Source organism: Erpetoichthys calabaricus, chromosome 13 (genome assembly GCF_900747795.2).
Source record: "Erpetoichthys calabaricus chromosome 13, fErpCal1.3, whole genome shotgun sequence".
Lineage (NCBI taxonomy): Eukaryota > Metazoa > Chordata > Cladistia > Polypteriformes > Polypteridae > Erpetoichthys > Erpetoichthys calabaricus.
Window position 1 is genome coordinate 102,235,367 of NC_041406.2, and position 26,029 is coordinate 102,261,395.

The 26,029-nt window shown below is 39.5% G+C and overlaps 2 protein-coding genes across 6 annotated transcripts in view; one reads left to right on the plus strand and one right to left on the minus strand.

Moving 5' to 3' along the window:
• LOC114642219 (uncharacterized) overlaps positions 1-17,239 on the minus strand; it is a 66,504-nt gene extending 49,265 nt beyond the window's left edge. Inside the window, exon 1 of one of the 2 annotated variants that reach the window (XM_051935952.1) lies at positions 17,001-17,239. In XM_051935952.1, coding sequence (XP_051791912.1) covers positions 17,001-17,044 — 44 coding nt within the window. In that variant the 5' untranslated portion in view covers positions 17,045-17,239. The remainder of the gene's footprint in view (positions 1-17,000) is intronic. The other variant, XM_028791198.2, reaches the window with a different exon arrangement.
• A 98-nt stretch (positions 17,240-17,337) lies between these two features.
• Positions 17,338-26,029, plus strand: part of setd2 (SET domain containing 2, histone lysine methyltransferase) — a 148,651-nt gene continuing 139,959 nt past the window's right edge. For all 4 annotated transcript variants that reach the window (XM_051935936.1, XM_051935937.1, XM_051935938.1 and 1 more), the window contains exon 1: positions 17,338-17,708. In XM_051935936.1, the coding sequence (XP_051791896.1) occupies positions 17,674-17,708 (35 nt within the window). In that variant the 5' untranslated portion in view covers positions 17,338-17,673. The remainder of the gene's footprint in view (positions 17,709-26,029) is intronic.

Consider the following 26,029-nt stretch of genomic DNA (forward strand, 5'->3'; position numbering starts at 1 on the left):
AGCTTTAAAATTGTATTTCTGAGCTCACATATTTTTTCCTGTGACTTAAAATTAGAGGGAATTCTTGCATCTTTTGTTTTTAAAAGGTAATATTTTTTAGACTTCCTCATTAATTTTTTCATTATATTTGGATTTACAAGTAGTTACCAACCTGGGTTCACTTCCCGGGTCCTCCCTGCAAGGACTTTGCATGTTCTTCCGTGTCTGCATGGGTTTCCTCCCACAGTCCAAAGACATGCAGGTTAGGTGCATTGGCGATCCTAAATTGTCCCTAATATGTGCTTGGTGTGTAGGTGGGGCGCCCTGCCCGGGATTTGTGCCTGCCTTGCGCCCTGTTCTGGCTGGCATTGGCTCCAGCAGACCCCATGACCCTATGTTAGGATATAGCAGGTTGGACGATGCCCGACTGACTGACTGACTTGTTACCAATTTGTTTTTCTATAGGCTCCACCATTTTGGTGAATTAATGTCATGATGCAAAGTTTCATTACTAGGGGCATATGCTATTGCTGGGGGCATGTCCAGGAAGTTACGTCAAGTCACATCACGACCATACATAAGCTAACGCCACAAGTAACTCATTGTCTAAATTTGTGGATACTCTCCAGAAAGCATAATGTAGGATTTCTGGCAAATGAACTAGTGATAGTGATTCTGACTATGATTTGGCTAAGTTCTGGTTTTGCAGAATGATTGGACTATAGAATGATAGGATTTATTGGTTTTGACTTGGTATGTTACAGACTTACGTTTCATCTTAAGACCAGTTTTTGTCTGTCCTTGCGGTCTGACACTTTTCCACCTTTTGGAAGTACAGTATGACTTTATGAGGTGTTCATCATGACCAAAGTCAGTACTGCATATTATTGTCCATTAATTCCCTTCTCATATCTACAAAAAAGAGCACTCCTCAAGTCAAATTTAGTCACATTTCATTCAAAATATGTGAAATACTATGTAAAGATGAATCCTTGTTAACTGTGATAATCGTGACATCTTAAAATTAACACAAGCTGTCAAAATACTGTTTTATTTACATATATAAAAAAACCATTGCCAGGAAATCTGAACAGATGTTCTCTTTTTTTTTTATAATCCTTCATTACCTAAGACTCGGGAGCAGACAAAACATACAATCACCCCTTAGGTAACAGAGCTCAGCTGCACATAAGGATGACACAGCAGCAGAAGTAAAATCATTGGGTTAAGAAAACATGTCAATTTTATTTTTGCACATATTTGGCAGTTTTGTATTAATTCTAACCATGTGTTTATTTTTTTATCGGAGTTTTCATACGGCCATTTTGTGTTTTCTTTTTGATCATGGGATCCGCCATTTTGGCACTGTGTTGATGTCAACAGTACTGCATTGCTACAATGTGGAGGCCAGAATTTGAAATACAGGACATCATGATGCCGACACTATTTAGGATGGCACTATCTTTGTCCAACTTTTTGGATTGTAAACCTTTGTGCAGTAGCTAGAGCAAAATCACTTTGAGGAGTTTATACTTTTTACATGTTTGTTGAATTACATATTTGACATACTTTTTCATTTAACAATCTGGTTATTTTCTGGGACTTTCTGGCTTTTAACCCCCCACTTTTTCATGGCTTAGCATTTTCTTTTCAGCTTCTGGCATTTGAACCTTGTGAGCAGTTTTTGGCGTAACATTTTTTAATTTTAGCAGGATATTATTATTCCATATACATTCATTTATTCTTCTGACTTTAAATAATAAACTAATAAATAGATCAATATGCATTTTTTTGTTTGTTGTAAATGTAATAGACTTTTGCATAGATATACACACTTTCTCTTTAAACCTTCAAAACCATTTCTGAAATTCCACAAGATTACTTGTGAAGTATAAAAGCATGCAGGAACACTACCTATTATGACTGAATCCTCTACACTAATTATTACTTTGTAAAAAATAAACTTTGCTGTAAATAAAAACTAAAATTAAGGAAGTCCCTACAAGAGTAAGTTTTGCCAGAATATCTCTCCAGACATGACAATTTGGGCTTTGTGGAAGTAATGATTGAATTTCACTAACTTTTCATCCACACTACTATATTTTCATGTACAAACACAAACATTAATCTCTGTTTTCACTTTTTGTCCACACCACCCCAGTGTTTTTAACTCACAAAAATGGCTCAGCATTTCAGTGTGGATGGGTGAAAAAACAGGAGCCTGCTCATTACAGTGTCTTATTCCCTGACTGGTCACTCTTCACAGAAGAAAACCTTATTCAAACATAGTAGACATAGTGGAGTCACCTTCTATGGTGCTTGTTGTGTTGCTTACCTGCATGCATCTAAATTGCATTTTGCATAGTTTGAATGCTGCCTATATGCACAAAAGGAAAATAATTTACTGGACATTACAATTTTGTGATTAATCCCATGGCAGGTGGCGTTACTTGTTCCTTCAAGAAGTTTTTTTTATCGAGATAAATGTCTAATGTTATATGCATTCTCGGTTGTTTTAGTGTGTACAGATATACTTTTGTAAACAATACGAAAACACTAGTGTGGACGGAGGTTATTTTCATTTAAGAACACCATGTTTGTATTTATCCAAGTGTCTGTAAAATTACCAACTATACCGCAGGCTTTAACCTTCATATTGTCTTGAAGACAAGAAGTGACTAATTGCTTTAAATTGGGTTTATCTTCTCATACCTTCTAATACATTATTTTTACTATTTTTAAGAATATTTTTATCATATATTTACAAACAGTAGTAGCACTACAATGAAAATAATTTCTGTAATGCAGTTATTTTACCTCTGCATTTCTGTTTTTCTTCTTTACACAGACTGTTGCATCAGCTGTAATTTAATTGCCCAATTTTATTGATAACTGGGTAGCAGAGGTTGTGACTTTAAAGTTATTTGTTGAACTGTAACCATCTGTGAAACTGACAGAGTTTAAACTTTAAATTAAGGGGGTTGTGTGACATTAGGTTATAAGGAGAAAGGCAGTTCCACAGACCAAAAGGGACATTGAAATCCATACAGACATTTTTATTTTTTTCAAAATTGCACACAATTTGAAGAAAATTATCCCAAAATGAAGAGTCATGCACAAGCCATCTTTTTATGCACAACAGATTTAAAAATAGCTGATCTGGGCATTAGTAACTATGGCCATGACACACCTATACAAATTGACACTAAAGGTTTTTTGTTTTTTTTTTGATGGACAACAAAAAATTTAACAAAGAACTTTAGCCAAAATAAATTTTACATGTATATTATATTTCCAGTTAAAGGTACGAAACATATGTTATTTTTTTACTGTGAGGTCAAAGTGGGTGAGACGCTTGTATGCTTCTAAACAAACATTTCACAGCGATATAATGCTCCTGTTCATATTTTGTTGCTAAGTTACCAGCCTAAACAAATTCATGCAGACAAAGGCCAGCAGATGTAGCAAGGAGTAAATGCTGACATGGTTAACAGTTTCTAGATGCTAATGAGATAATGTTTCTCATTGTATTATTTTTTTTCTTCAAATCAAAGTAATTTTTTTGATGAACTGTAACATTTCTGTAGGGTTTTAAACAACAATGAGTAAAATCTCTATGTTCTCATTGAAAAAGGAAAAAAGAACCATAGCTGATTGTTTGTCTTCATCACATGACATAAACAGTGTGCTATTACATACAAAAATACTTTTTGGCTACTGCATTTGGGGTTTTGTCACACTCTGTGACCTTTGTTTTGGTTCTGAAAGCAACTACAGTGCATGTCTGTTGACATACAGTTAGGTCCATAAATATTTGGACAGAGACAACTTTTTTCTAATTTTGGTTCTGTACATTGCCACAATGAATTTTAAATTAAACAACTCAGATGCAGTTGAAGTGCAGACTTTCAGCTTTAACTCAGTGGGGTGAACAAAACGATTGCATAAAAATGTGAGGCAACTAAAGCATTTTTTAATACAATCCCTTCATTTCAGGGGCTCAAAAGTAATTGGACAAATTAAATAACTGGAAATAAAATGTTCATTTCTAATACTTGGTTAAAAACCCTTTGCTGGCAATGACAGCCTGAAGTCTTGAACTCATGGACATCACCAGATGCTGGGTTTCCTCCTTTTTAATGCTCTGCCAGGCCTTTACTGCAGTGGCTTTCAGTTGCTGTTTGTTTGTGGGCCTTTCTGTCTGAAGTTTAGTCTTCAACAAGTGAAATGCATGCTCAATTGGGTTAAGATCAGGTGACTGACTTGGCCATTCAAGAATTTTCCACTTCTTTGCTTTAATAAACTCCAGGGTTTCTTTGGCTGTATGTTTTGGGTCATTGTCCATTTGTATCATGAATCAATTTGACTGCATTGAGCTGGATTTGAGCAGACAGTATGTCTCTGAGCACCTCAGAATTCATTTGGCTGCTTCTGTCCTGTGTCACATCATCAATAAACACTAGTGTCCCAGTGCCACTGGCAGCCATGCATGCCCAAGCCATCACACTGCCTCCACCGTGTTTTACAGATGATGTGGTATGCTTCGGATAATGAGCTGTTCCACGCCTTCTCCATACTTTTTTCTTGCCATCATTCTGGTAGAGGTTGATCTTGGTTTCATCTGTCCAAAGAATGTTTTTCCAGAACTGTGCTGGCTTTTTTAGATGTTCTTTAGCAAAGTCCAATCTAGCTTTTCTATTCTTGAGGCTTATGAGTGGCTTGCACCATGCAGTGCGCCCTCTGTATTTACTTCCATGCAGTCTTCTCTTTATGGTTGACTTGGATATCGATACGCCTACCCCCTGGAGAGTGTTGTTCACTTGGTTGGCTGTTTTGAAGGGGTTTCTCTTCACCATGGAAATGATTCTGCGATCATCCACCACTGCTGTCTTCCGTGGACGTCCAGGTCTTTTTGCATTGCTTGCTTTCTTTCTCAGGATGTAACAAACTGTAGATTTTGCAACTCGTAATATTGTAGCAATTTCTCAGATGGGTTTTTTCTGTTTTCGCAGCTTAAGGATGGCTTCTTTCACCTGCATGGAGAGCTCCTTTGACCGCATGTTGTCTGTTCACAACAAAATCTTTCACATGCAAGCACCACACCTCAAATCAATTCCAGGCCTTTTATCTTCTTAATTGATAATGACATACCGATGGACTTGCCCACACCTGCCCATGAAATAGCCTTTGAGTCAATTGTCCAATTACTTTTGAGCCCCTGAAATGAAGGGATTGTGTTAAAAAAATGCTTTAGTTGCCTCACATTTTTATGCAATCGTTTTGTTCACCCCACTGAATTAAAGCTGAAAGTCTGCACTTCAACTGCATCTGAGTTGTTTCATTTAAAATTCATTGTGGTAATGTACAGAACCAAAATTAGAAAAAAGTTGTCTCTGTCCAAATATTTATGGACCTAACTGTATGTACGGAAAAAAGTTCTGTGTATGGCCCCTTATTCCTCCCAGTTAAACAAATGAATATTGTGTCTCTTTTCTTTTCTTTTACACTGCACATTAATACCACAGTGCAGGAATAATTATGCCTGTATTATCCTTTAATTTTTTTGACCACCTCGGTGGTCTTCGAAGTACTCCCCCCACCGACCCACAACGTCCCAAGTCAAGGTCAGCAGCGCACCATCCCCACCATATACAGTGTTGACACTGCACTGCTTCCCCTTCCTGAGACGCCGGATGGTGGACCAGAATCTCCTCGAAGCCGTCCGAAAGTCGTTCTCCATGGCCTCCCCAAACTCCTCCCATGCCCGAGTTTATGCCTCAGAAACCACCAAAGCCGCATTCCGCTTGGCCTGCCGGTACCTATCAGCTGCCTCCAGAGTCCCACAGGACAAAAGGGTCCTGTAGGACTCCTTCTTCAGCTTGACGGCATCCCTCACCGCCGGTGTCCACCAACGGGTTTGGGGATTGCCGCCACGACAGGCACCGACCACCTTACGGCCACAGCTCCGGTCAGCTGCCTCAACAATAGAGGCACAGAACATGGCCCATTCGGACTCAATGTCCCCCACCTCCCTCGGGACGTGGTCGAAGTTCTGCCGGAGGTGGGAGTTGAAGCTACTTCTGCCAGACGTTCCCAGCAGACCCTCACAACACGTTTGGGCCTTCAAGGCCTGACCGGCATCCTCCTCCACCATCGAAGCCAACTCACCACCAGGTGGTGATCAGTTGACAGCTCTGCCCCTCTCTTCACCCGAGTGTCCAAAATATGTGGCCGCAAGTCCGATGACACAACCACAAAGTCGATCATCGAACTGAGGCCTAGGGTGTCCTGGTGCCAAGTGCTCATATGAACACCCCTGTGCTTGAACATGGTGTTCGTTATGGACAATCTATGACGAGCACAGAAGTCCAATAACAAAACACCGCTCGGGTTCAGATCAGGGGGGCCATTCCTCCCAATCACGCCCTTCCAGTTCTCACTGTCATTGCCAACGATAGTAGTGGAAGTCTCCCAGCAGAACGAGGGAGTCCCCAGAAGGTATGCCCTCTAGCACCCCCTCCAGGGACTCCAAAAAGGGTGGGTACTCCGAACTGCTGTTCGGTGCATACGCACAAACAACAGTTAGGACCCGTCCCCCCACCTGAAGGCGGAGGGAGGCTACCCTCTCGTCCACCGGGGTAAACCCCAATGTACAGGCTCCAAGTCGGGGGGCAATAAGTATACCCACACCTGCTCGGCGCCTCTCATCGGGGGCAACTCCAGAGTGGTAGAGAGTCCAGCCCCTCTCAAGGAGATTGGTTCCAGAGTCCAAGCTGTGCGTCAAGGTGAGTCCGACTATATCTAGCCAGAACCTCTCATCCTCGTGCACTAGCTCAGGGTCCTTCCCATTCAGAGAGGTGACATTCCACGTCCCAACAGGCAGCTTCTGTATCCGAGGATCGGAGCGTCAAGGTCCCCGCCTTCGGCCACCACCCAACTCACACTGCACCCGACTTCCTTGGCCCCTCCCATAGGTGGTGAGCCCATGGGAAGGGGGACCCACGTTGCCTCTTCGGGCTGTGCCCGGCCGAGCCCCATGGGTGCAAGCCCGGCCACCAGGCGCTCGCCATCGAGCCCCACCTCCAGGCCTGGCTCCAGAGGGGGGGCCCCGGTGACCCGCGTCCGGGCAAGGGAAAACACCATCCAAAGTTTTCATTCATCATAGGAGGTTTGTTTAACCACTCTTTGTCTCATCCCTCACCTAGGACCAGTTTGCCTTGGGTGGCCCTACCAGGGGCATAAAGCCCCAGACAACAGAGCTCCTAGGATCATTGGGACATGCAAACCCCTCCACCACAATAAGGTGGCGGTTAAAGGAGGGGTCAAAAAACTCCTTGGTGGCAGGGCCCAGGGGGTTGATGAGATACGCCCGGAGTTCCTTAAGGCTCTGGATGTTGTAGGACTGTCTTGGTTGACACGCCTCTGCAACATCAAATGGACATCAGGGACAGTGCCTCTGGATTGGCAGACTGGGGTGGTGGTCCCCCTCTTTAAGAAAGGGGACCGGAGGGTGTGTTCCAACTACAGAGGGATCACACTCCTCAGCCTCCCTGGAAAAGTCTATTCGGGGGTCCTGGAGAGGAGGGTTCGTCAGATAGTCAAGCCTCGGATTCAGGAGGAAAAGTGTGGTTTTCATCCTGGTCGCGGAACAGTGGACCAGCTCTACACCCTTAGCAGGGTCCTGGATGGTGCATTGGAGTTTGCCCAACCAGTCTACATGTGTTTTGTGGACTTGGAAAAGGCATTTGACCGTGTCCCTCGGGGAATCCTGTGGGGGGTACTCCGAGAGTATGGGATCCCGGACCCGCTGATAAGGACTGTTCGGTCCCTGTATGATCGGTGCCAGAGCTTGGTCCGCATTGCCGGCAGTAAGTCGAACCCATTTCCAGTGAGAGTTGGACTCCGCCAGGGCTGCCCTTTGTCACCGATTCTGTTCATAACTTTTATGGACAGAATTTCTAGGCGCAGCCAGGGCGTTGAGGGGGTCCGGTTTGGTGGGCTCAGGATTGGGTCACTGCTTTTTGCAGATGATGTTGTCCTGTTTGCTTCATCAGGCTGTGAACTTCAGCTCTCTCTGGATCGGTTCGCAGCCGAGTGTGAAGCGGCTGGGATGGGAATCAGCTCCTCCAAATCCGAGACCACGGTCCTCAGCCGGAAAAGGGTGGAGTGCCCTCTCAGGGTTGGTAGCGAGATCCTGCCTTAAGTAGAGGAGTTCAAGTATCTTGGGGTCTTGTTCACGAGTGAGGGAAGAATGGAGCGTGAGATCGACAGGCGGATCGGTGCGGCATCCGCAGTAATGCGGGCTCTGCATCAGTCTGTCGTGGTGAAAAAGGAGCTGAGCCGCAAGGCGAAGCTCTCAATTTACCAGTCAATCTATGTTCCTACCCTCACCTATGGTCATGAGCTATGGGTAGTGACCGAAAGAACGAGATCATGAATACAAGTGGCTGAAATGAGTTTCCTACGCAGGGTGTCTGGGCTTTCCCTTAAAGATAGGGTGAGAAGCTCAGTTATCCGGGAGGGGCTCAGAGTAGAGCCGCTGCTCCTCCGCATTGACAGGAGTCAGATGAGGTGGCTCGGGCATCTGATCAGGATGCCTCCTGGACGCCTCCCTGGTGAGGTGTTCCGGGCACGTCTAACTGGGAGGAGGCCCCGGGGAAGACCAAGGACACGCTGGAGGGACTATGTGTCTCGGCTGGCCTGGGAACGCCTTGGGATTCTCCCGGAAGAGCTAGAAAAAGTGGCCGGGGAGAGGGAAGTCTGGGCATCTCTGCTCAAGCTGCTGCCCCCGCGACCCGACCTCGGATAAGCGGAAGTGGATGGATGGATATCCTTTAATTTGCAATCTGCTTTGCATTCATTTTTTGTTTTTCTGTTACAATATCAGTGGCAATATCTCAAGGTGCACTATTTCCTCCCAATGTTTTTGCAACTTTCACGTTTTTTAGTAATTTTTTTTATGATTCAATAATTTTATAGAATGTTTATAACTTTATAAAGATTGTATGAAGACATAAAGAGGTTTGGGATCCCAGATGGGTAAATCACAGAATATGTCAAAGAATAAGATGAATTTGAAATTCTAAAGATGGGTACGCTATAAGTGATGATGGATGATGTGTACTGCACTGGTTAGTCAAGAACAGCGACACTGTATTGCCATTTGGTCTGGTGACAGAGGTGGAAAGGACTGAAGGACATTTTACATTGGCAAATCAGTGTGCAGGGTCATATGGGGGTCTCTATAGGCTAAAGAGATACCCAAAATGATTAAAAAAGGACATTAAATTAGATTAGATAAACTTTAATAATCCCCATGGGAAACTCATAGTTTAGTTAAATATGTTACAAAAAGATCACTGTACAAGAAAATTAAAAGATAGCTAAATAACTATGACTTCCAAGAATATCAGACACTACAAGAAAATATCAAAGGCTTCAAAAGGTCAAAAGTGAAACTGAAAACAAATTTTTGATACGCAACTTCACGATGCTTGTACGTATATATATATTTTTTGCCATTTCATAAACCTTTCTTTAAGCAACCACTTCACAAGCAAGCATAAAGTACTACTAGTTAACCCAACCTCTGAAGACGCCTACAAAAAAAAACATCACTAAGTTGATTGAAAAGCAGAGAATTGGCAGTGCTTTCGATATAAAATGACACTTTAATCCTCTTGTAGAAAGAAAAAGTTCTGAAAAGTAATACAAATGTAAAATCATAATTTAATAATATGATACTACAAAGAGAATAAATAATAAGCATAAAATCAAACATATTGTTTATGAAACAAAAATAAAAAATAATTGACACACAACATTGAAGAAAGCCACACTTTCCAAAAAAAAAAAAAAAGCCAGTTTCTTTTAGATAACAGCGAAGTGTTGCTCTTTACTAAGGCATTCACTACTACAGTAAGAAAAAAAAAAACAAAAAACAGATGATATGTTACAAGGAGACAGAGGTGTTCCATGCATGGAGTCTGCATGATCTCCTTGACGGAGTTTCTTCTGGTTGCTTCGCCAGTTCAAAGACATGCAGGTTAGATAAACTGGCATTGTAAAATTAACCCTAACGTGTGCTTGTGTGTGTTTAGGTGTGTGTGCATGTCCACCCTACTACAGACTGGCACTCTGTCAAAGTGTTGTTCCTGCCTTCAGCCTTATTCTTGCTGGTATAGGTTCCAGCTTCACCGTGACCCTGCTCAGGATAAACCAGGTTAAGAAACTGGATGGATGGATGGATGGATGGATGGATGGATGGAAATGATGCAACAAATACTATGAGCCTGTACGTCACAACCTATATTTTTCCCTTTCAGACAAACAGTCACACCTTGGATAGCTTGGTGGAAATTTGTACCATTAAATATTAAAAATTCCCCACACTCCTTATATATCCACCAAAAAACTCTTGGGTTTGTTACCTTTTGACTCACCTTCGTGATAGCTTGGATGAAGGCATTGTAGGTACTTTCAGGTCACTTTGGTACAAGATCTGTATAAAGTCCTTAGTGATTGCAAAACCTGTATGTTCAATACAGAAGGTATAAGGAGGCTCCATGAGGCTGGGTGTGTAAATGGGTTTCAGCTACACTGTACTGGTTTAATTCTAATAATGTGTGAGTGCTGATTTTGTGAATTGGAGGTTGAAGACACAAATATAGGATTCAAAAGATGTTACTTTGGGTCAGCTTTCTGTACTGCAGCTGTACTATCTCTAAAAAAATGTATCAACCCCAGTTCCTGTCCTGCCCTTTTTCTTTCTTCCCGCTTCTCAACATATATACAGTAACATCTCCATAAAAGTAAAGCTAGCTACAACCTTACAACACAGTCTTCAAGACTTTAAAGGAAAACAGAAATATCACCAACTTATGTATTTGTAATTATTAACAGAAATTAACTTAACAATTTATCTATACAATGTAATGCAATAGATGCTTTAATGTATTTCATCATGAAAATGATATAATCTCGACATAAAAATTTAATATTCAAAGAGTTGTCATAATTTGAATTTAATATATTCTGTGTGGTGATTGCTGTCTGCAACTGCACTTAGTGTAAAAGAAAGCCGATTTAAGAAGCACGTAGCAATTAATGACTAGGTCAGCAAGCATGTAAATTATGAAGGAGTTAACATGCTGCTTTAATTCCGATTGTATTTGAAAAACATTTGTGAATTAACGATCAATCTTATGATGGAATTTACAATGTTCTTAGCTTAACAATGCTTACAGGAAACTTGCCCCAGAAATGCAGGAGGAATCAATGAAAATTAAATACAAATAGCAAATGAATTAAATAAATATTTTACCCAAGTGTTTGTAAAAGAAGAAATAAATGGAATGCCTCAGGAAGAAGTAAAAATCTTATCTCTGAGTTTTTACACATTTTAAAACAGAAGAATCATATGTGCTTCAAGCCCCTGATACACTGAAAGCTAATAAAAACCTTAGACCTGATGGAATTTTACTAGTATTTTAGGACAGTGTTATACTACCCTCCCTAATTTACTGAAGCTGAGGGCTGCATGTAATGGGCAGCTGTCATCAGCCAAGATCATTTCAACAAATATCAAAGCACCAATATTTTTTCTGCTTGTCTGGTATGGAATTAATGCTTCTTTAGATTTTGATAACTAAGGAAACAAACAGAACTGTAACTTCACACTAACTCCCACTAACCATATGTTTGCTACCTAGTGCGACAGCTGGAAGTGTGGTGGGCTAAGCCTCCCTCAATTTTAGATCTTTGGAGCAGCAAATTCCTCAGATGGGTGTGTTTTCATACCTGTGTAAGTTCCTCAAAGAGGACCTAGCTATATTTAACACATTACACTGAAAAGGATATGTGATTGCTTAAAATTATACACATTAACTGTATTAATTCTTTCCACCAATAAGAGGTAAATGGTACACAAATTAGAAACTTCCTTCTTTATGCTTCATCAGATAAAATGAAATTTTACTTTATTACATAATTTACAATTAAAATAATTATAATGCCTTCACATGTGAATTTGAGTGGAATGGCGAAATGAGGCTGTTCAGTTTTAGTCCAATGAGCAATAACATTCATGTGAAATATTATACTTTAATCACATTTATTTTCATTTCCATGTATGCCACTCATTTTCAGGTCTGCCTGTTTCAAAAATTGATATGATACACACTAGACTCATAAACATTGTAGTAAGCATAGAAGAGTCTTTTAAAAAACAAAATACCATAAAAAGGGATAACCAGTTTAAAATAGAAGGGGAAAATGTTTAGCTCTCAGATGGAATTCTAATACCAACCATTATTTACTCAATCACTTAACAAAGAAACATAATATAGAAGAATTAAAAAATAAGTGGTGCTATAGTAGATATGAAATGCACTATATAATGATAGATCTTTTAAAGGCTTTGAGAGGTTAAAGTCTTTATGACCACAGACAAATTTTATGTATGTAACACATACCACATGAAAATATTAAAAAAAGAGGGTTGGGTCATTCCATCAGGATTCACTCAAGCTGTTTTTGAAACATTTTTGAAACTTTGCCCATTCATTTGTATGATAGATTGATGGACAAAAATATTTTAAACTTTTTTTTCTCCCCTATTCTGGTCCCCACTAGCCCCATTCCAATATGCCACCATTACCATTTTTAGCATTCTGAAGCTTTCATGAAGTGTCAATATCTCCTGGACCATGAGTTTATCAGTTGTTAAAGAACTATAAAAAAATATGATTGATTTCATAGCATATGATAAGGGAAAACAAATCCTTGTTTTATGCTAAGAAAAACCTTTTTTGAACTATTTAAATATCCTTATTGGTTTAGGATATATTTGACATCTCACAATGGCTTCCGAATACAAAAAATGGTGATGGCTGTCAACTTTGAAGACGGCTACCAGGGAGCATGGGAGAGGAAAAGTTTTTTTTTTAATTACTGTTAGCCATCAATCAGCCATATCAATGAAAGAGCAAAATTTCTGGGTTTTTTTTTTAAATCATGCAGAATACCACCTAGGTAAGCCTCTGTGGACACACCATGCATGGGGCCTGTGATTCAAAGACCGCACATAGAGTCTATTAGCGTACAGTGCCACTGTTCTATGAATTGTCAAATTAAAGTTGTTGAATGTCATATGTTGTGATAATTTTCCATTAACAAGCAGAAAATTGGCTTCAAGTCAACACCAGTCAGGAGCACAGAAGGAAAAAAAAACACACACACACAAAGAAGCTTTTGCTGTATTTGTAGATGTGTTTAGAAATCTAAATTTGTCTAACTTCCAATAATCCAGCTAAAGTTACTTCAATTGCCACAATACTAAAGCTAGTGGTTTACTGGAGAACCAATGGAGTAACAATGGCATTGTGTGTAATAGTTTTGATATTGAGTGTTTAACAGCTATTATTTTACGTTACAGTACCTAGCTTTTTGTGGATTATTTATTATCACCATGTAGACCTCAGGACCTCTAACTGTTGTTATAGGCTGCTAACATTAGTCAACATAAAAGAGGTGCTCTGTAAGTTGTTGCATTGGGGACACATTTGAAAATTTCACCACAGGCTCTCTTGCTTACTAGTTAGTTACTAGCTGAACTGTGGAAAACCACCATACAAGCAACTCTGACATACAAAAAGAGCAATTAGTTCAAATTAATTTCAAAATTCGGTTAATTTTATTGGTAGCATACACATTCAGTAGTAGTGTTTTTATTTTACTATTGTTATTAGCAGCAATATTATTCTACATATATTATTATTATTGTTAGTAGTAGTATTACATGTGATGACCATGGAGAGGCTGCTGCTTCACCACCTGAGGCCACAGGTTCAACACGCCCTCGACCCTCTGCAGTTCGCATATCAGGAGAAGGTGGGAGCGGAGGATGCCATCATCTATATGCTACACCGATCCCTCTCCTACTTGGGACAGAGGCAGTGGTGCTGTAAGAATTATGTTTCTAGACTTCTCTAGCGCCTTCAACACCATCCAACCTATGCTCCTTAGGGACAAGCTGACAGGGATGGGAGTAGATTCATACCTGGTGGCATGGATCGTGGACTATCTTAAAGACAGACCTCAGTATGTGCGTCTCGGGAACTGCACGTCTGACATTGTGGTCAGCAACACAGGAGCGTCACAGGGGACTGTACTTTCTCCGGTCCTGTTCAGCCTATATACATCGGACTTCCAATACAACTCGGAGTCCTGCCACGTGCAAAAGTTCGCTGACGACACTGCTATCGTTGGCTGCATCAGGAGTGGGCAGGAGGAGGAGTATAGGGACCTAATCAAGGACTTTGTTAAATGGTGCGACTCAAACCACCTAAACCTGAACACCAGCAAAACCAAGGAGCTGGTGGATTTTAGGAGGCCCAGACCCCTCATGGACCCCATGATCGTCAGAGGTGACTGTGTGCAGAGGGTACAGACCTATAAATACCTGGCAGTGCAGCTGGATGATAAATTAGACTGGACTGCCAATACTGATGCTCTGTGTAAGAAAGGACAGAGCCGGTTATACTTCCTTAGAAGGCTGGCATCCTTCAACATCTGCAATAAGATGCTGCAGATGTTCTATCAGACGGTTGTGGTGAGTGCCCTCTTCTACGTGGTGGTGTGCTGGGGAGGCAGCATTAAGAAGGACGCCTGACGCTTGGACAAACTGGTGAGGAAGGCAGGCTCTATTGTTGGCATGGAGCTGGACAGCTTGACATCTGTGGCAGAGCGACGGGCGCTCAGCAGGCTCCTATCAATTATGGAGAATCCACTGCATCCAGTAAACAGTGTCATCTCCAGACAGAAGAGCAGCTTCAGTGACAGACTGCTGTCACTGTCCTGCTCCACTGACAGACTGAGATCTTTCCTCCCCCAAACTATGCGACTCTTCAATTCCACCCGGGGGGTAAACATTAAAATTATTCAAAGATATTGTCTGTTTTTACCTGCATTTTTATTACTCTTTAATTTAATATTGTTTTTTGTATCAGTATGCTGTTGCTGGAGTATGTGAATTTCCCCTTGGGATTAATAAAGTATCTATCTAAAATTGTTGTTTTTGTTGTAGTCAACGTCACGTGATACTGTAGGCTATATCAAATAAAACAGTAACAGCACATTATTACTCTGGACCATTATTGTTGTTATTATTACTAATTAGGCCTTCAATTATAACGGAAAACAAATCAATTGGTAAATAAATTACTATTAAATACGATCTATGTGAAAATCACCGGCTTGCATCGATCCTACCTGGTACAGTTGCATCGGCTGCGAATTTTTTTCAGAATTTAAGCTCCTCATGCCATACTAGACGTCATTCATGGCACAAGAACGTATAAGCAGCTTGGCTATCAACGGCATCGATTCAGCTCCTGCACAGAAGCTGACGTGGGTTGACCTAACAGATGACTTTGCCTCCTGAAAATGTAGACGTGTGCTGCGGTGATATACAACAAAGAGACCAAGATAGGTAATTTACAGCGTAAGAAATGTTACGAAAAGTAATATTTGTTGGGCACTCATAACTTAATGTATAATACTTTCTGCCAGCGCTGAGTAGGTTTTTACATTCAAAACATTAACATAACTCCTGAGATTTAAATTCTAATAAACAACTAAACTACAGTTATTAGTCATATGCAACTGCAGCTCGCTTACAAAACGCGCAAACACAAACCTTGAATGGACACGAAACGTTAAACTAACTTTACAATATGAATGACACGAAGGAAAAACAGAAACACACTAATAATATTAACAACACCAATGTAATTACAGGGTGTTATGTTATAATAAAATAAACATTAACTTTTAAAATTCAACTATTAACACTAAGTCACGCCTTCACAAATTTACGCAGGCGTAATGCAGAAGTGACGTGTTTTCATTTACTAGAGGTCTGTCACTACCCGATCCGCGTTGCCTGCTCGATGTGTCACAGCCTGCCTTCGGCTCCAAAGTGATCCTGGGAGTTTTTTTTTTTTAAACTAACTTTATTTAAAAATGAGGCTACAACAAACATAATAACACGCAACATGAATACAATTGTTTGCTCACTTAAGCGGTACCGTAAAACAAATATGAGTAACTATAAAGATCAATTAATTTTATCATTTTTAACAATTTAAAGATAAATCTAAATGAATTTAATAAGGATATGCTTGGAGCAGGGTCGGATACTGTGACCTAATCTTGTTGCAGCCATCATTATAATGAAAACTGACCGACAGTGGGTGATTGAACTTTGGGATGGACTTGCGTCATGTCCGCAACTTTTCGGTATTTACCAATGGGATAACAGTTTCCTTAGATTTACAGCAATTGTACAAATTATCAAACAAACGTTCTAGTAGGAGCACAGAGGTTAAAATTAAACCTCAATTAACCTTTGTCTTACTAACATGTACTGTATACGGTACACACTAGAAACTAGGAAATCTTAAGTGCTGTTTGTGTTTTGCTCTTCTTAAAGAAAAAAGACAAAAATTCAAGCAATTCTAACCATTCCTCCATTTTTTCAAAAGCTGACGGCATAAACACGAAAATGAATACTAACTTATTACAATAACTGGGACAGTAGTTTGCATTACTGTCTCACTGCTCAAGAGGCAGTGTCGATTCCCAGACAAGCCATGAATGTCTTAAGTGCTACCCCTGTTCACATGGATTTTCACTGTCCTGCTGCAGATTGCCATCCTGTACTGTAGCATTTAACAATATCTTGTATGTATACTTGCTATTGTAATGAAAAATACATCCAGAATATGGGCTGTTTCGATATTCCATAAAGTGTCAATGACAGCCCCAAATCATGAGGCGGCGTCCCGACCAAGGATTTGTTACTGCCTTGCTCGTGATGCTACCGGGACAAATCCCCCCACCATCAGTTGAATGAAAGGGGCTCAGTTAATGGATGGATGCATGGATATGTAAAACAACATTGAGTGGAGTTTGCACACATTACCAATGCACATGCATTTACAAAGAATCGATATACTTACATCTTAAATATCTGGACAGGTTTTATTAACAAATTAGCAGGCATTTATTTCCAGCCAGGCTCAAGCTTATAACTGAAGAAGTAAACAGATCACGTTTCGACTGTTTCCTCATGCTATAAACGAAAGCAAAGCACGGAGAGCTGGGGGTTTTGTGGCCCTCTTCGCTACTGGACTGTCCTGGTATTGCCCGATCATCCCCCACCCTTTTCACCCCCTCTTCCCGTTCACAGTGCGATTCAGACTAAGTGGTCTTCTGTAGAGCCACGGACTGAGCGTCGCGTCGCGTCGCGTCACGGCATGAGGCTGCGGATCCTACAGGAGGAGGAGGAGGTGGAGCCGCCGCCGCCGCCGAGAAACAAGAGCAAATTTCAACTTAAAAATAAATAAATAAATAAACGAGAGAGAAAGGGTCACCGGCTCGAATTGTGCAAGTGGAACCCGTCGCTGTCGCTAGCACCGCTTTTTTGTGTTGTTGTTTTGTTTCATGTGCACGCTGCCTGTTCGGATCGCTCCATTTGTCCGGACTGTCCTTCTGCTTTGGATCAACGCGATCGAATCGACGACAGCGCCAGTGTGGATTTGTTTTTCTTTTTATTTATTTCTCTACAATAACCTGGATGTTTCTGAGCCGTGAAGACGGGGTCGTTTGTTGTTGTCGTTGCTGGCGGTGAAGATGGGGGACTTTTATGACCCGGAACACCCAACAGAGTGAGTATATGATCCCATCTAATGCGCGCGGATTGTTTGCTTGTGTTTCTTGTTGTAATTTTGTCATTCAGTTCATAACAATTAGGTCAGCCACGCTAACGCAACAAAAGCAACATCAACAAAATAGTTGTTGGGTCCTACACCTTTCCCCTTCTCTACGTCGCGACCAAGGGTCTTTTATTTATCTTTCCACTTGGCTTGATTGTATCGTGTAGACATTCGGTGCTGCACGTTGAAGGGTAACACAAAGTCGCAATGCATAACACAACAGGCGATCGGCTACTTTTTACACCCCGTCGTGAATGGAATGAAGGAAAGTAAGACACGGGGATGTGACGGGTGAGTATTGAAGAGTTGAGGCCGGATCGCGTGTAACTAACCTGTTTTTCGCCATGCACTGAAGAGCGAGCAAGCAAGCAAGCAAGGAAGGGTCAAAATAAGCTCAGGAGTTTATCTCACCTCTGTCTGAGATTTATCACAACATCCAGTTTGACATTTTATCGGGTAATGTATGAGAGTGCATCGGGGAATACATATAAGCACACTATCACAGAGCAGTTGATGATGTTCTTAACTTAGGCCTAAATCCTCGGACTAGAGTATTACACACCCCTCCACCGATGCGTAACGTCACTACTTGGCTCGGCTGATGCTTTGTGAATGTTACATATGTCATTCTCTTCAGTCTGAAACACGCACACAAAAGGCAGATGTAACGTATCCCTTGCATTTGACTTAAAAATAAACTTTGTTACCCGTACTGCAAAATTGTGTAGTTTGTAAAAGTTCTATTTTTGCATCGGTAGGAAGGTTCATCATTGGTTATGTATTATTATTTCATTTAACATGCAGGAATTCAAAATGGCTGTTTGAAAAGCAAAATGTTTTATTTCAAAACAAATGAGGTAATACTCTTGCTTTACTCCATGCATTCACCTGTTTTCAGTTTGGTATCGAACAGAGTGGTGGCCATAGGTAGGGATGGTATATACAGTATATATATGTTGTCCAGTCAGATATTGCTTGGACGAGCAGAACTTGCATTGTTGTGTTTTTTTTACCGTACAGTTGGATGTCATATATGCTTAGATCGTCTTAATGTGCCTTAAGCTCTTTCATGTCAAAATAGATACATTTAATTTTCTAACCCCGAACATTAAGAACAAGTGGAAAGAGGTTCACCCAAAGTAATCTGATCTTCACCAGATATGTTTATAATGGCATAATAAACAAATCATTTAGTTTTCAAGTAATTAGTTATTTAATTTAAAAATTGTTGTAAAATGTTTGTCATCCATCAGTTCCTGAATATAGTTTTCAGTTGTTGAGTTTGGGAGAAGTAAACCCTAAACAATAAACTGCTTGCAAAACGGGAAACATTACTTTATTTAACAAAACTGCCACTAAACATTACTGAATACCATTGCAGCTTACAGTTCAGTGCCACTGGAGACTTTCACAAGTAAAGACTTCCTATCATATTAACAAATAATTGCTAATGGTGTAAGGGTTCATATACAGACACAACCCCTCCCCTAATCTGGGCAACAGTAACTGATATATTCATTGATGGCACCCATTACACATGCTGGTCATGCATTTTCTTGATACATATGGAAAGTTCCTCTACTTTGTCTGTGACAGTCTTATGTATAGCATGTTTTGATAGTATTATAGTATGACATTCCACCCGTTCATAGCCTGACTGTTCTGTAATTCATGATTTGGAAAATGGAGCATTTGACCATTTAAGAATTCAGTGAACTCTAATCCAAAATTGCTATGGCCATGTAGATTGGAGGACAAAAAAACTCAATAATTATCATTACAGTTGTAAACATTAAAAGAAATACAATTCAAATAAATAAATGCGTTTATATTTTCACTCACCCCTCAGTTTCTTTATATGTATAATTTATGATGTAAATTCCGATCTGTTAATGGATACATTTAGTAATGCTGTACAGTATTCAGCAAACCAGTAATCATTCAAAATAGGTATTTTCATGATTACACATTCCACTATCTCTCTATTATAAAAAGAAAATCCCGTCCTGGAAAGCAAAAGCAATGCGACGATACGTGATCTTCTCAGAAGACATTTAAAAGACCCGCGAGACCAAAGAGACTTGCCACGGTGTGTCTCGCGGGGACCGTAAACATGAGACTTGGTGCCAAGAGATTGTCCCAGGGCCTGCCCCCCGAATACAAATACAAATCATATTATGTGATATCATCTAATGTGAAATTCTACTCCATACTTCTAGAATTTTTATTTTTATACTGTATTGAGGATTTATTCTGTTCTGTGTATTGTATTGACCCCCTTCTTTTTGACACCCACTGCACGCCCAACCTACCTGGAAAGGGGTCTCTCTTTGAATTGCCTTTCCCAAGGTTTCTTCCATTTTTTCCCTACAAGGGTTTTTTTTTTTGGGGAGTTTTTCTGGTCTTCAGAGGGCCAAGGCTGTGGGGCTGTCAAGAGTCAGGGCCTGTTAAAGCCCATTGCGGCACTTCTTATGTGATTTTGGGCTATACACGAAATAAATTGTATTGTATTGTATATCCGGTAAACCAAACACGGGGGTGAGCGAGCGAAGTGAGCAGGGGGCAGAGCCCCCTAGTTTTAAAAAAAAAAAAAATGGTTTGCATGCTATCATGTTTTTGAATCACTTTTGTTTTGAGACTCATGTAAACTGTGAAGTCCGAAGGTACAGCAAGGCTGCAGCAAGCGATAAAGAAAGAGTGTATTATCAGACCTGTCACAGATATAAATTATTTGGGATAACAGGTGCTTCAAGACCTTAAAAATGCAGAAAAGTTGTAAATGCTAATTTCCATTCCAAGATGAAAGTAATACTTGACAATTAAGTGTATATCTAATTTAAAATATTAAATATAAAGGTGTTTATATTCTTAGTCATATAAAAAGTATTGAAATACAGTATATATTATAGTTAGTATATATGAATTGAATGGAAAATTTCCAATCTCAGCTTCATACAACTCAGGGTGGTAATGTGTGACATTGTAGGTGTTATTTATTTTTATTTTTTAAACTTTTCATCCAGCTTACACAAAGTGCTCATTCATATTTGTAGTTGAGAAATTTCTGTTGCCGTTAATAAAACTAAAAAATGTTTTCCCTTGTGAGAAAGAAAAGCCTTTTTCATTGTGGCCTGTTTTTAAAAGCTTTGTTTGGCGTTGGCTCCACTCTTGATGGTTAAAATGGTAAGGCACATAGCTTTCAATTTTGACTTTTTCACGTTACTGGTAGAATGTTGCCTAAATAGGAAAAAGAAATCCATAAGCAAAACAAAAAATAAAATGGTTTAGTAAAATTATCAAGGGGATTATGAGCCTCTCAGGATGTTTGGTTTTCCAGGATGGTATTGAGACACAAACTGCATTCAGTATATTTTTTCATTTGAAATATTAGTAATACAACTTTATAAATAATTTTGCCTTCATTAAATAATTTATTTTGAAAATGACAAGTGCATGATTATATACTATTTTCATGAGACTCATGAATTTTTTAAGCACTGTATACATTATATTATATATGCATTTTGCAGTCATTTTTTAGGTGCATTCACTTAAAATGCAAAAAAAAAAAAAAAATCTACCACTGTTACTGTGTATGTGTCAGTTTGCATAAGAGAGCTCTGGTTTAGTGGACTGATTATATTGAAATTTTTTACACTTAACTCATCAAAAGAAATTTGTCATGAAAGTTACATTTTCATTGACATACCTCAAGTAGACTCAGTATGAATAACACCCATTTATACAGTGTTGGAAAATTTCCAAAACCATATATTGGAAGATGAAAACATTCTCTGCAGCTTCAATAACTGATTAATTTACTATTTCGGATTTACATAGAGGGAGGTTTTTCATCTTGTGGGCTTTGTATATTTTTCTCCTTTTTTAAATCATCCAATATATAATCATTACGGCAAAACAGACCACTTATACAAGTTATTGAAATGCCAGCAAAGTGGAGTTTGAGGGCTAGCCACCATATTAATCATATTAATGGCTTGCAGCAAACTGTGCACATTGACCTCAATTTCCAGCTGCTTTAAATTGTACAAGGTAAGTTAATGATCTCAGTAACTTTAAAAGTAAAAATACAAGTAAAGGACACAGTCACTTATCAAGAAATTTAAAAGTGGGAGAAAGGAGCTCCTTAAGTGTGACTCTGCAAGTTAATTATGTATAGAATGAATAAACATGCTTAGTATTTTATATCAAAAACAACCTTGTGGATTCATTAGCTGGAGTTGCCAGTGAAATGGCAGATATCATAATTTACTGTCAAAAGGCCACAATAGTCAGCTATCCATAATAATCAACTGTCAACAATTTTAGCTTGAGTCTTCAATGCAGATTCTAATTTTCCATTGGGAACTACATTTATCCATAGTGTTTACTCATACTAGCAATTTGTCCTGTGCCTGAGCATGTTTATTCACTTGTAACCCCCAAAGTTTAGTTTGTTTGGCTGGTGTGATTGCTCAGTGTTGGACCAACCATACCATTACCTGGCCTGCTTTGAAGAGGTGTACCCAGGCACGGTTCAGTAGAAATCCGGAACAGTGTGATTGGTAAATGTGCATGAATATGGAAAATAGACATGACCTTAATGATGCAACAAGTCAGTGCACCATTTGAGTTATAAACAGTTTTTTTTATTCTCACCTTACAGTGGACATGATTTGTAGTTTGCAAGAAAAGTTGCAAATTCCTCCTTTATCATCATTTGCCTCCGTAAAAATCTTCTCATATGTACAGCATAATTGACAGCAAAACTCTGTGCTGCATACTGTAAGAGGGTAGAGCATTATTCTACCCTACACGACTCCAAAAAAAAAAAAAAATAAGAGTAAGGAAAATCATTTTGACGTGCATGCTGTCACTTTGTGTTTGAATTTTGTTTTGGCTTTACACAAAGTTACATGGTCATGACAAAAGTGTGCCAGGGACCTGAATGCGCAGTGTGAGTGCAGGCCAGCGGGGGAGTGACAATCGTGATTGGGCACTGTACGGAACGAACATGCCTAATGTGAGTACACCCAAAGACTCTTCCAAAACCAGCAACAAACAATAGTACATTAATCAGTGCAATTTTTACATCATTTGATTTAGCCATTGCAAGCCTGCTTGGGATGTGTTATTTAGTAATATTGTAAAATGCTATTAAAACATGTATTTTATTGACTTCTGCTAATACATATAATTACATTTCTGTTTACCTGCGTACATAAAACCAGGATAAGGTTAAGTTACCCAGTTAAGGCGAAAACCATGTTTCTTAAAAAACTGTTTACATGCATGAGTCTGCTTATGGAATTCTCTTTTAGCAAAACACTCCAGTGTCATAAAAATGTGCTTAAAAAAGATTAAACATAATCAACAGCTGCCATGAATCTGAAAGCAAGCATGTCGTCTGTGTCCTCCGAGATTGTCCAAATAGTTTAGCACAGCTTGTTCAGATTATTAATACAAAACAAATTTGGTGATTTCTGAAGTATTGAGACGCATTATTTCTTCTCCTTTTTGAAATAATCTAATTGCTCGAGCATTTGCCTCAGGAAATTAGTCTTTTTGGACACTTTCACCATTTTCTACCTGTGGCTGCTGGTTGCGTGTGTAAAGCAAAGCAGGCAGGCTATGAAATCCTTAACTGCAACCTGGTTAAGGGTTTACATGGCTACATAACTTTGTTACCTGTGGGAAAATCTACATGTGTTAAACAAGAATTATCCTATAAGAAACTAGGATATCTAACCAGAAAGAAACAGGTTTATGTAAATAACCGGGTTATTACAGTGCATGTAAATGCACTCACTTGTTTAAAAATATGACTCAATGTTAAGAAAAATATTTAATAAATAGAAATAGGATAGCTTTCAAAATGGTTAATTCAAACTTAAGCTGAAGAAATGACTGATGAACTACCAAAACTCCTGCATTATTTATCCTATTAAACTGCCACAAAAATTGAGGAAAAAAATGAAAGCAGATGTTATGCTGGGCATGCTTTTACTGAAAGCCTTTAGAACAATTGGAAGTTTCATTTTGGAACTGTTTCTTGTCTGTTCAGGTTTGTGATGTCTCTGGCTGAGTATGTTAAAGTTAAATAACTCATTAGATCAACCATTGTGTTTTCGTTTAACTTCATATGGAAAAGTGTTGAGCAAAAGTATAACTTCCCTTAAAATGGCTTGGTTACAGTGCACTTGTGAAGCACCCTAGAGTCCTAGTGTAAAAAAAATAAAAGATAACAATGTATACAAGGTGTGACAACTTAATTCCCGGAATACACCTTTAGAAAATATACATGTGGAACTGTACACTACTGTTGCCTTCAAAGTACTCCGTTGTGTATCTATACATTGACTTAAACGTCATTCCCATTTCTGGAAGCAGGCCTGGAACTCATATTCAGGAATACTGTTGAGCAGCTGTCTCACAGTCTGTTGGATATTAGTTATATTAGAACATCTTTGTCCTTTCAGCTCAGCTTTTTTGGAACTAGCCAGAAATCACAGGGAGTTAAGTCAGGTGAATAGGCAGGATGATCTAATTGGGTAATCGCTTTTTTGACCAGAAAGTCTCACACAGTAAGCGAAGTGTGACTTGGCTTATTGTCATGATGAATGATCCACTTGTCAGGCCACCATTTTGGGTCGTTTTCTTCAAATAGAATCTTGTAATCTCTTCAGTACCTCTAAATAGCAATGTTGGTTGATTGTTTGTCCTTGTTCAATAAATTCTTGGTGGACTATTCCCTTGTGATTGAAGAAACACACCAGCATGGTCTTAAATTTTGAGTGCGACATGCATGCTTTTTTAGGGCATGGTGAACCCAGGGATTTCTATTGCATGCTCCGTCACATGTTCTCGTCCATCTTTGAACCTCTTATGCCACTCAAACACACTCAACTTTTTCATAACATCTTCATCAAATGCCACTTGCAACAGTTGTAACGTTTCAGTAGCACATTTGCTGATTTTTCACACAAAATGTAATATTAATACGTTGCTCTAAATTTCGATCACCCATTTTTACACCAAAGTGTACACGCCGATATCTATTACCTTCCCAATATCAAACTAACAACTGGCTTTTTCAGCTTGCTATACACACACATATTAGTTTAAACATGCAAACACGAATACTTATGTGATTTTGATACAATTACGTCATGGGTGATAGATACTACGTGGCCATTCTGGGAATTAAATTGTCATGCTTCGTAGATAGGTGTTGTTTGCAAAATGATGAAAGAAAACGACCACAAACAGATGAGTAGATGTGCACATCCACTAATAGCATTATTGATAACTGGCTATTTTAATTTTTCATGGTGCAGTTCATTTAAACATTTAATTTTATTGTAATAGCATGTTTTTGTGCTTGAGACGGTGATAATTTCTACTTACAATTTAAAAGGAATCCATAAAAAATAAAGAATTCTCTTACTCTGATAGTCATGTCTTTAGTAATAAGTCAGAACTCAGACTAGCCAAGTCCAAAAAGAGAGACTTCTTGGGCACACCAGATAATATACAGTATGTGTTCTGTTGTGCTTTTTGGCAGTTTTAATAGAATTAAGCAAGCTTATAGCTGCCTCTCTCACATCAATATTGTATTAAAAATATTCAAAATATAAACAGTTACTTTCTTCTATTGCACTAGGAAATGATAGTTGTGGCATATACTTCATACCTGTTAGTTGTGGCTATTGTTAATTTTTTGCCTTTAATTTTAGAGATTTGTTGGAAAGTTCATTAAATTACACTGCCAATGAGTACATGCTGAGCCTTTTAAAAAAGTATTGTTTCGTCTATTGATTTTGCTAGGACGTTGGATATCTCTGGGTCCACGGTTCATGAGACTGATCCTCCAATCAGCTGTGAATCACCTAATTTCACTGAGATTGCAGAGGTGCTGAACCAGCTGAGGGGAGTAAAGGCTGCAGGGATCTGTGGTATCCGGGGTGAACTTCTCCAGGCTGGTGGTAAGGCTGCCCTCCTGGCATTGCCAGCAATCTTTGCTTCCATTTGGGAGACTGGCATCATCCCAACTGACTGGAAAACGGGACTTGTCATCCCTATCTGGAAAGGGATGGGTGATCGCCTGGATTGCAGCAACTACAGGGGGATAACACTGCTTTCGGTGCCAGATAAGGTCCTTGCTAGGGTCATCCTCAATTGGATCCGTGATCACTTGCTCACCTACCAGTGACCGGAACAGTCTGTTTTTATGCCTAAGAAGTCTACCATCGACCACATCCTGGCACTGAGAG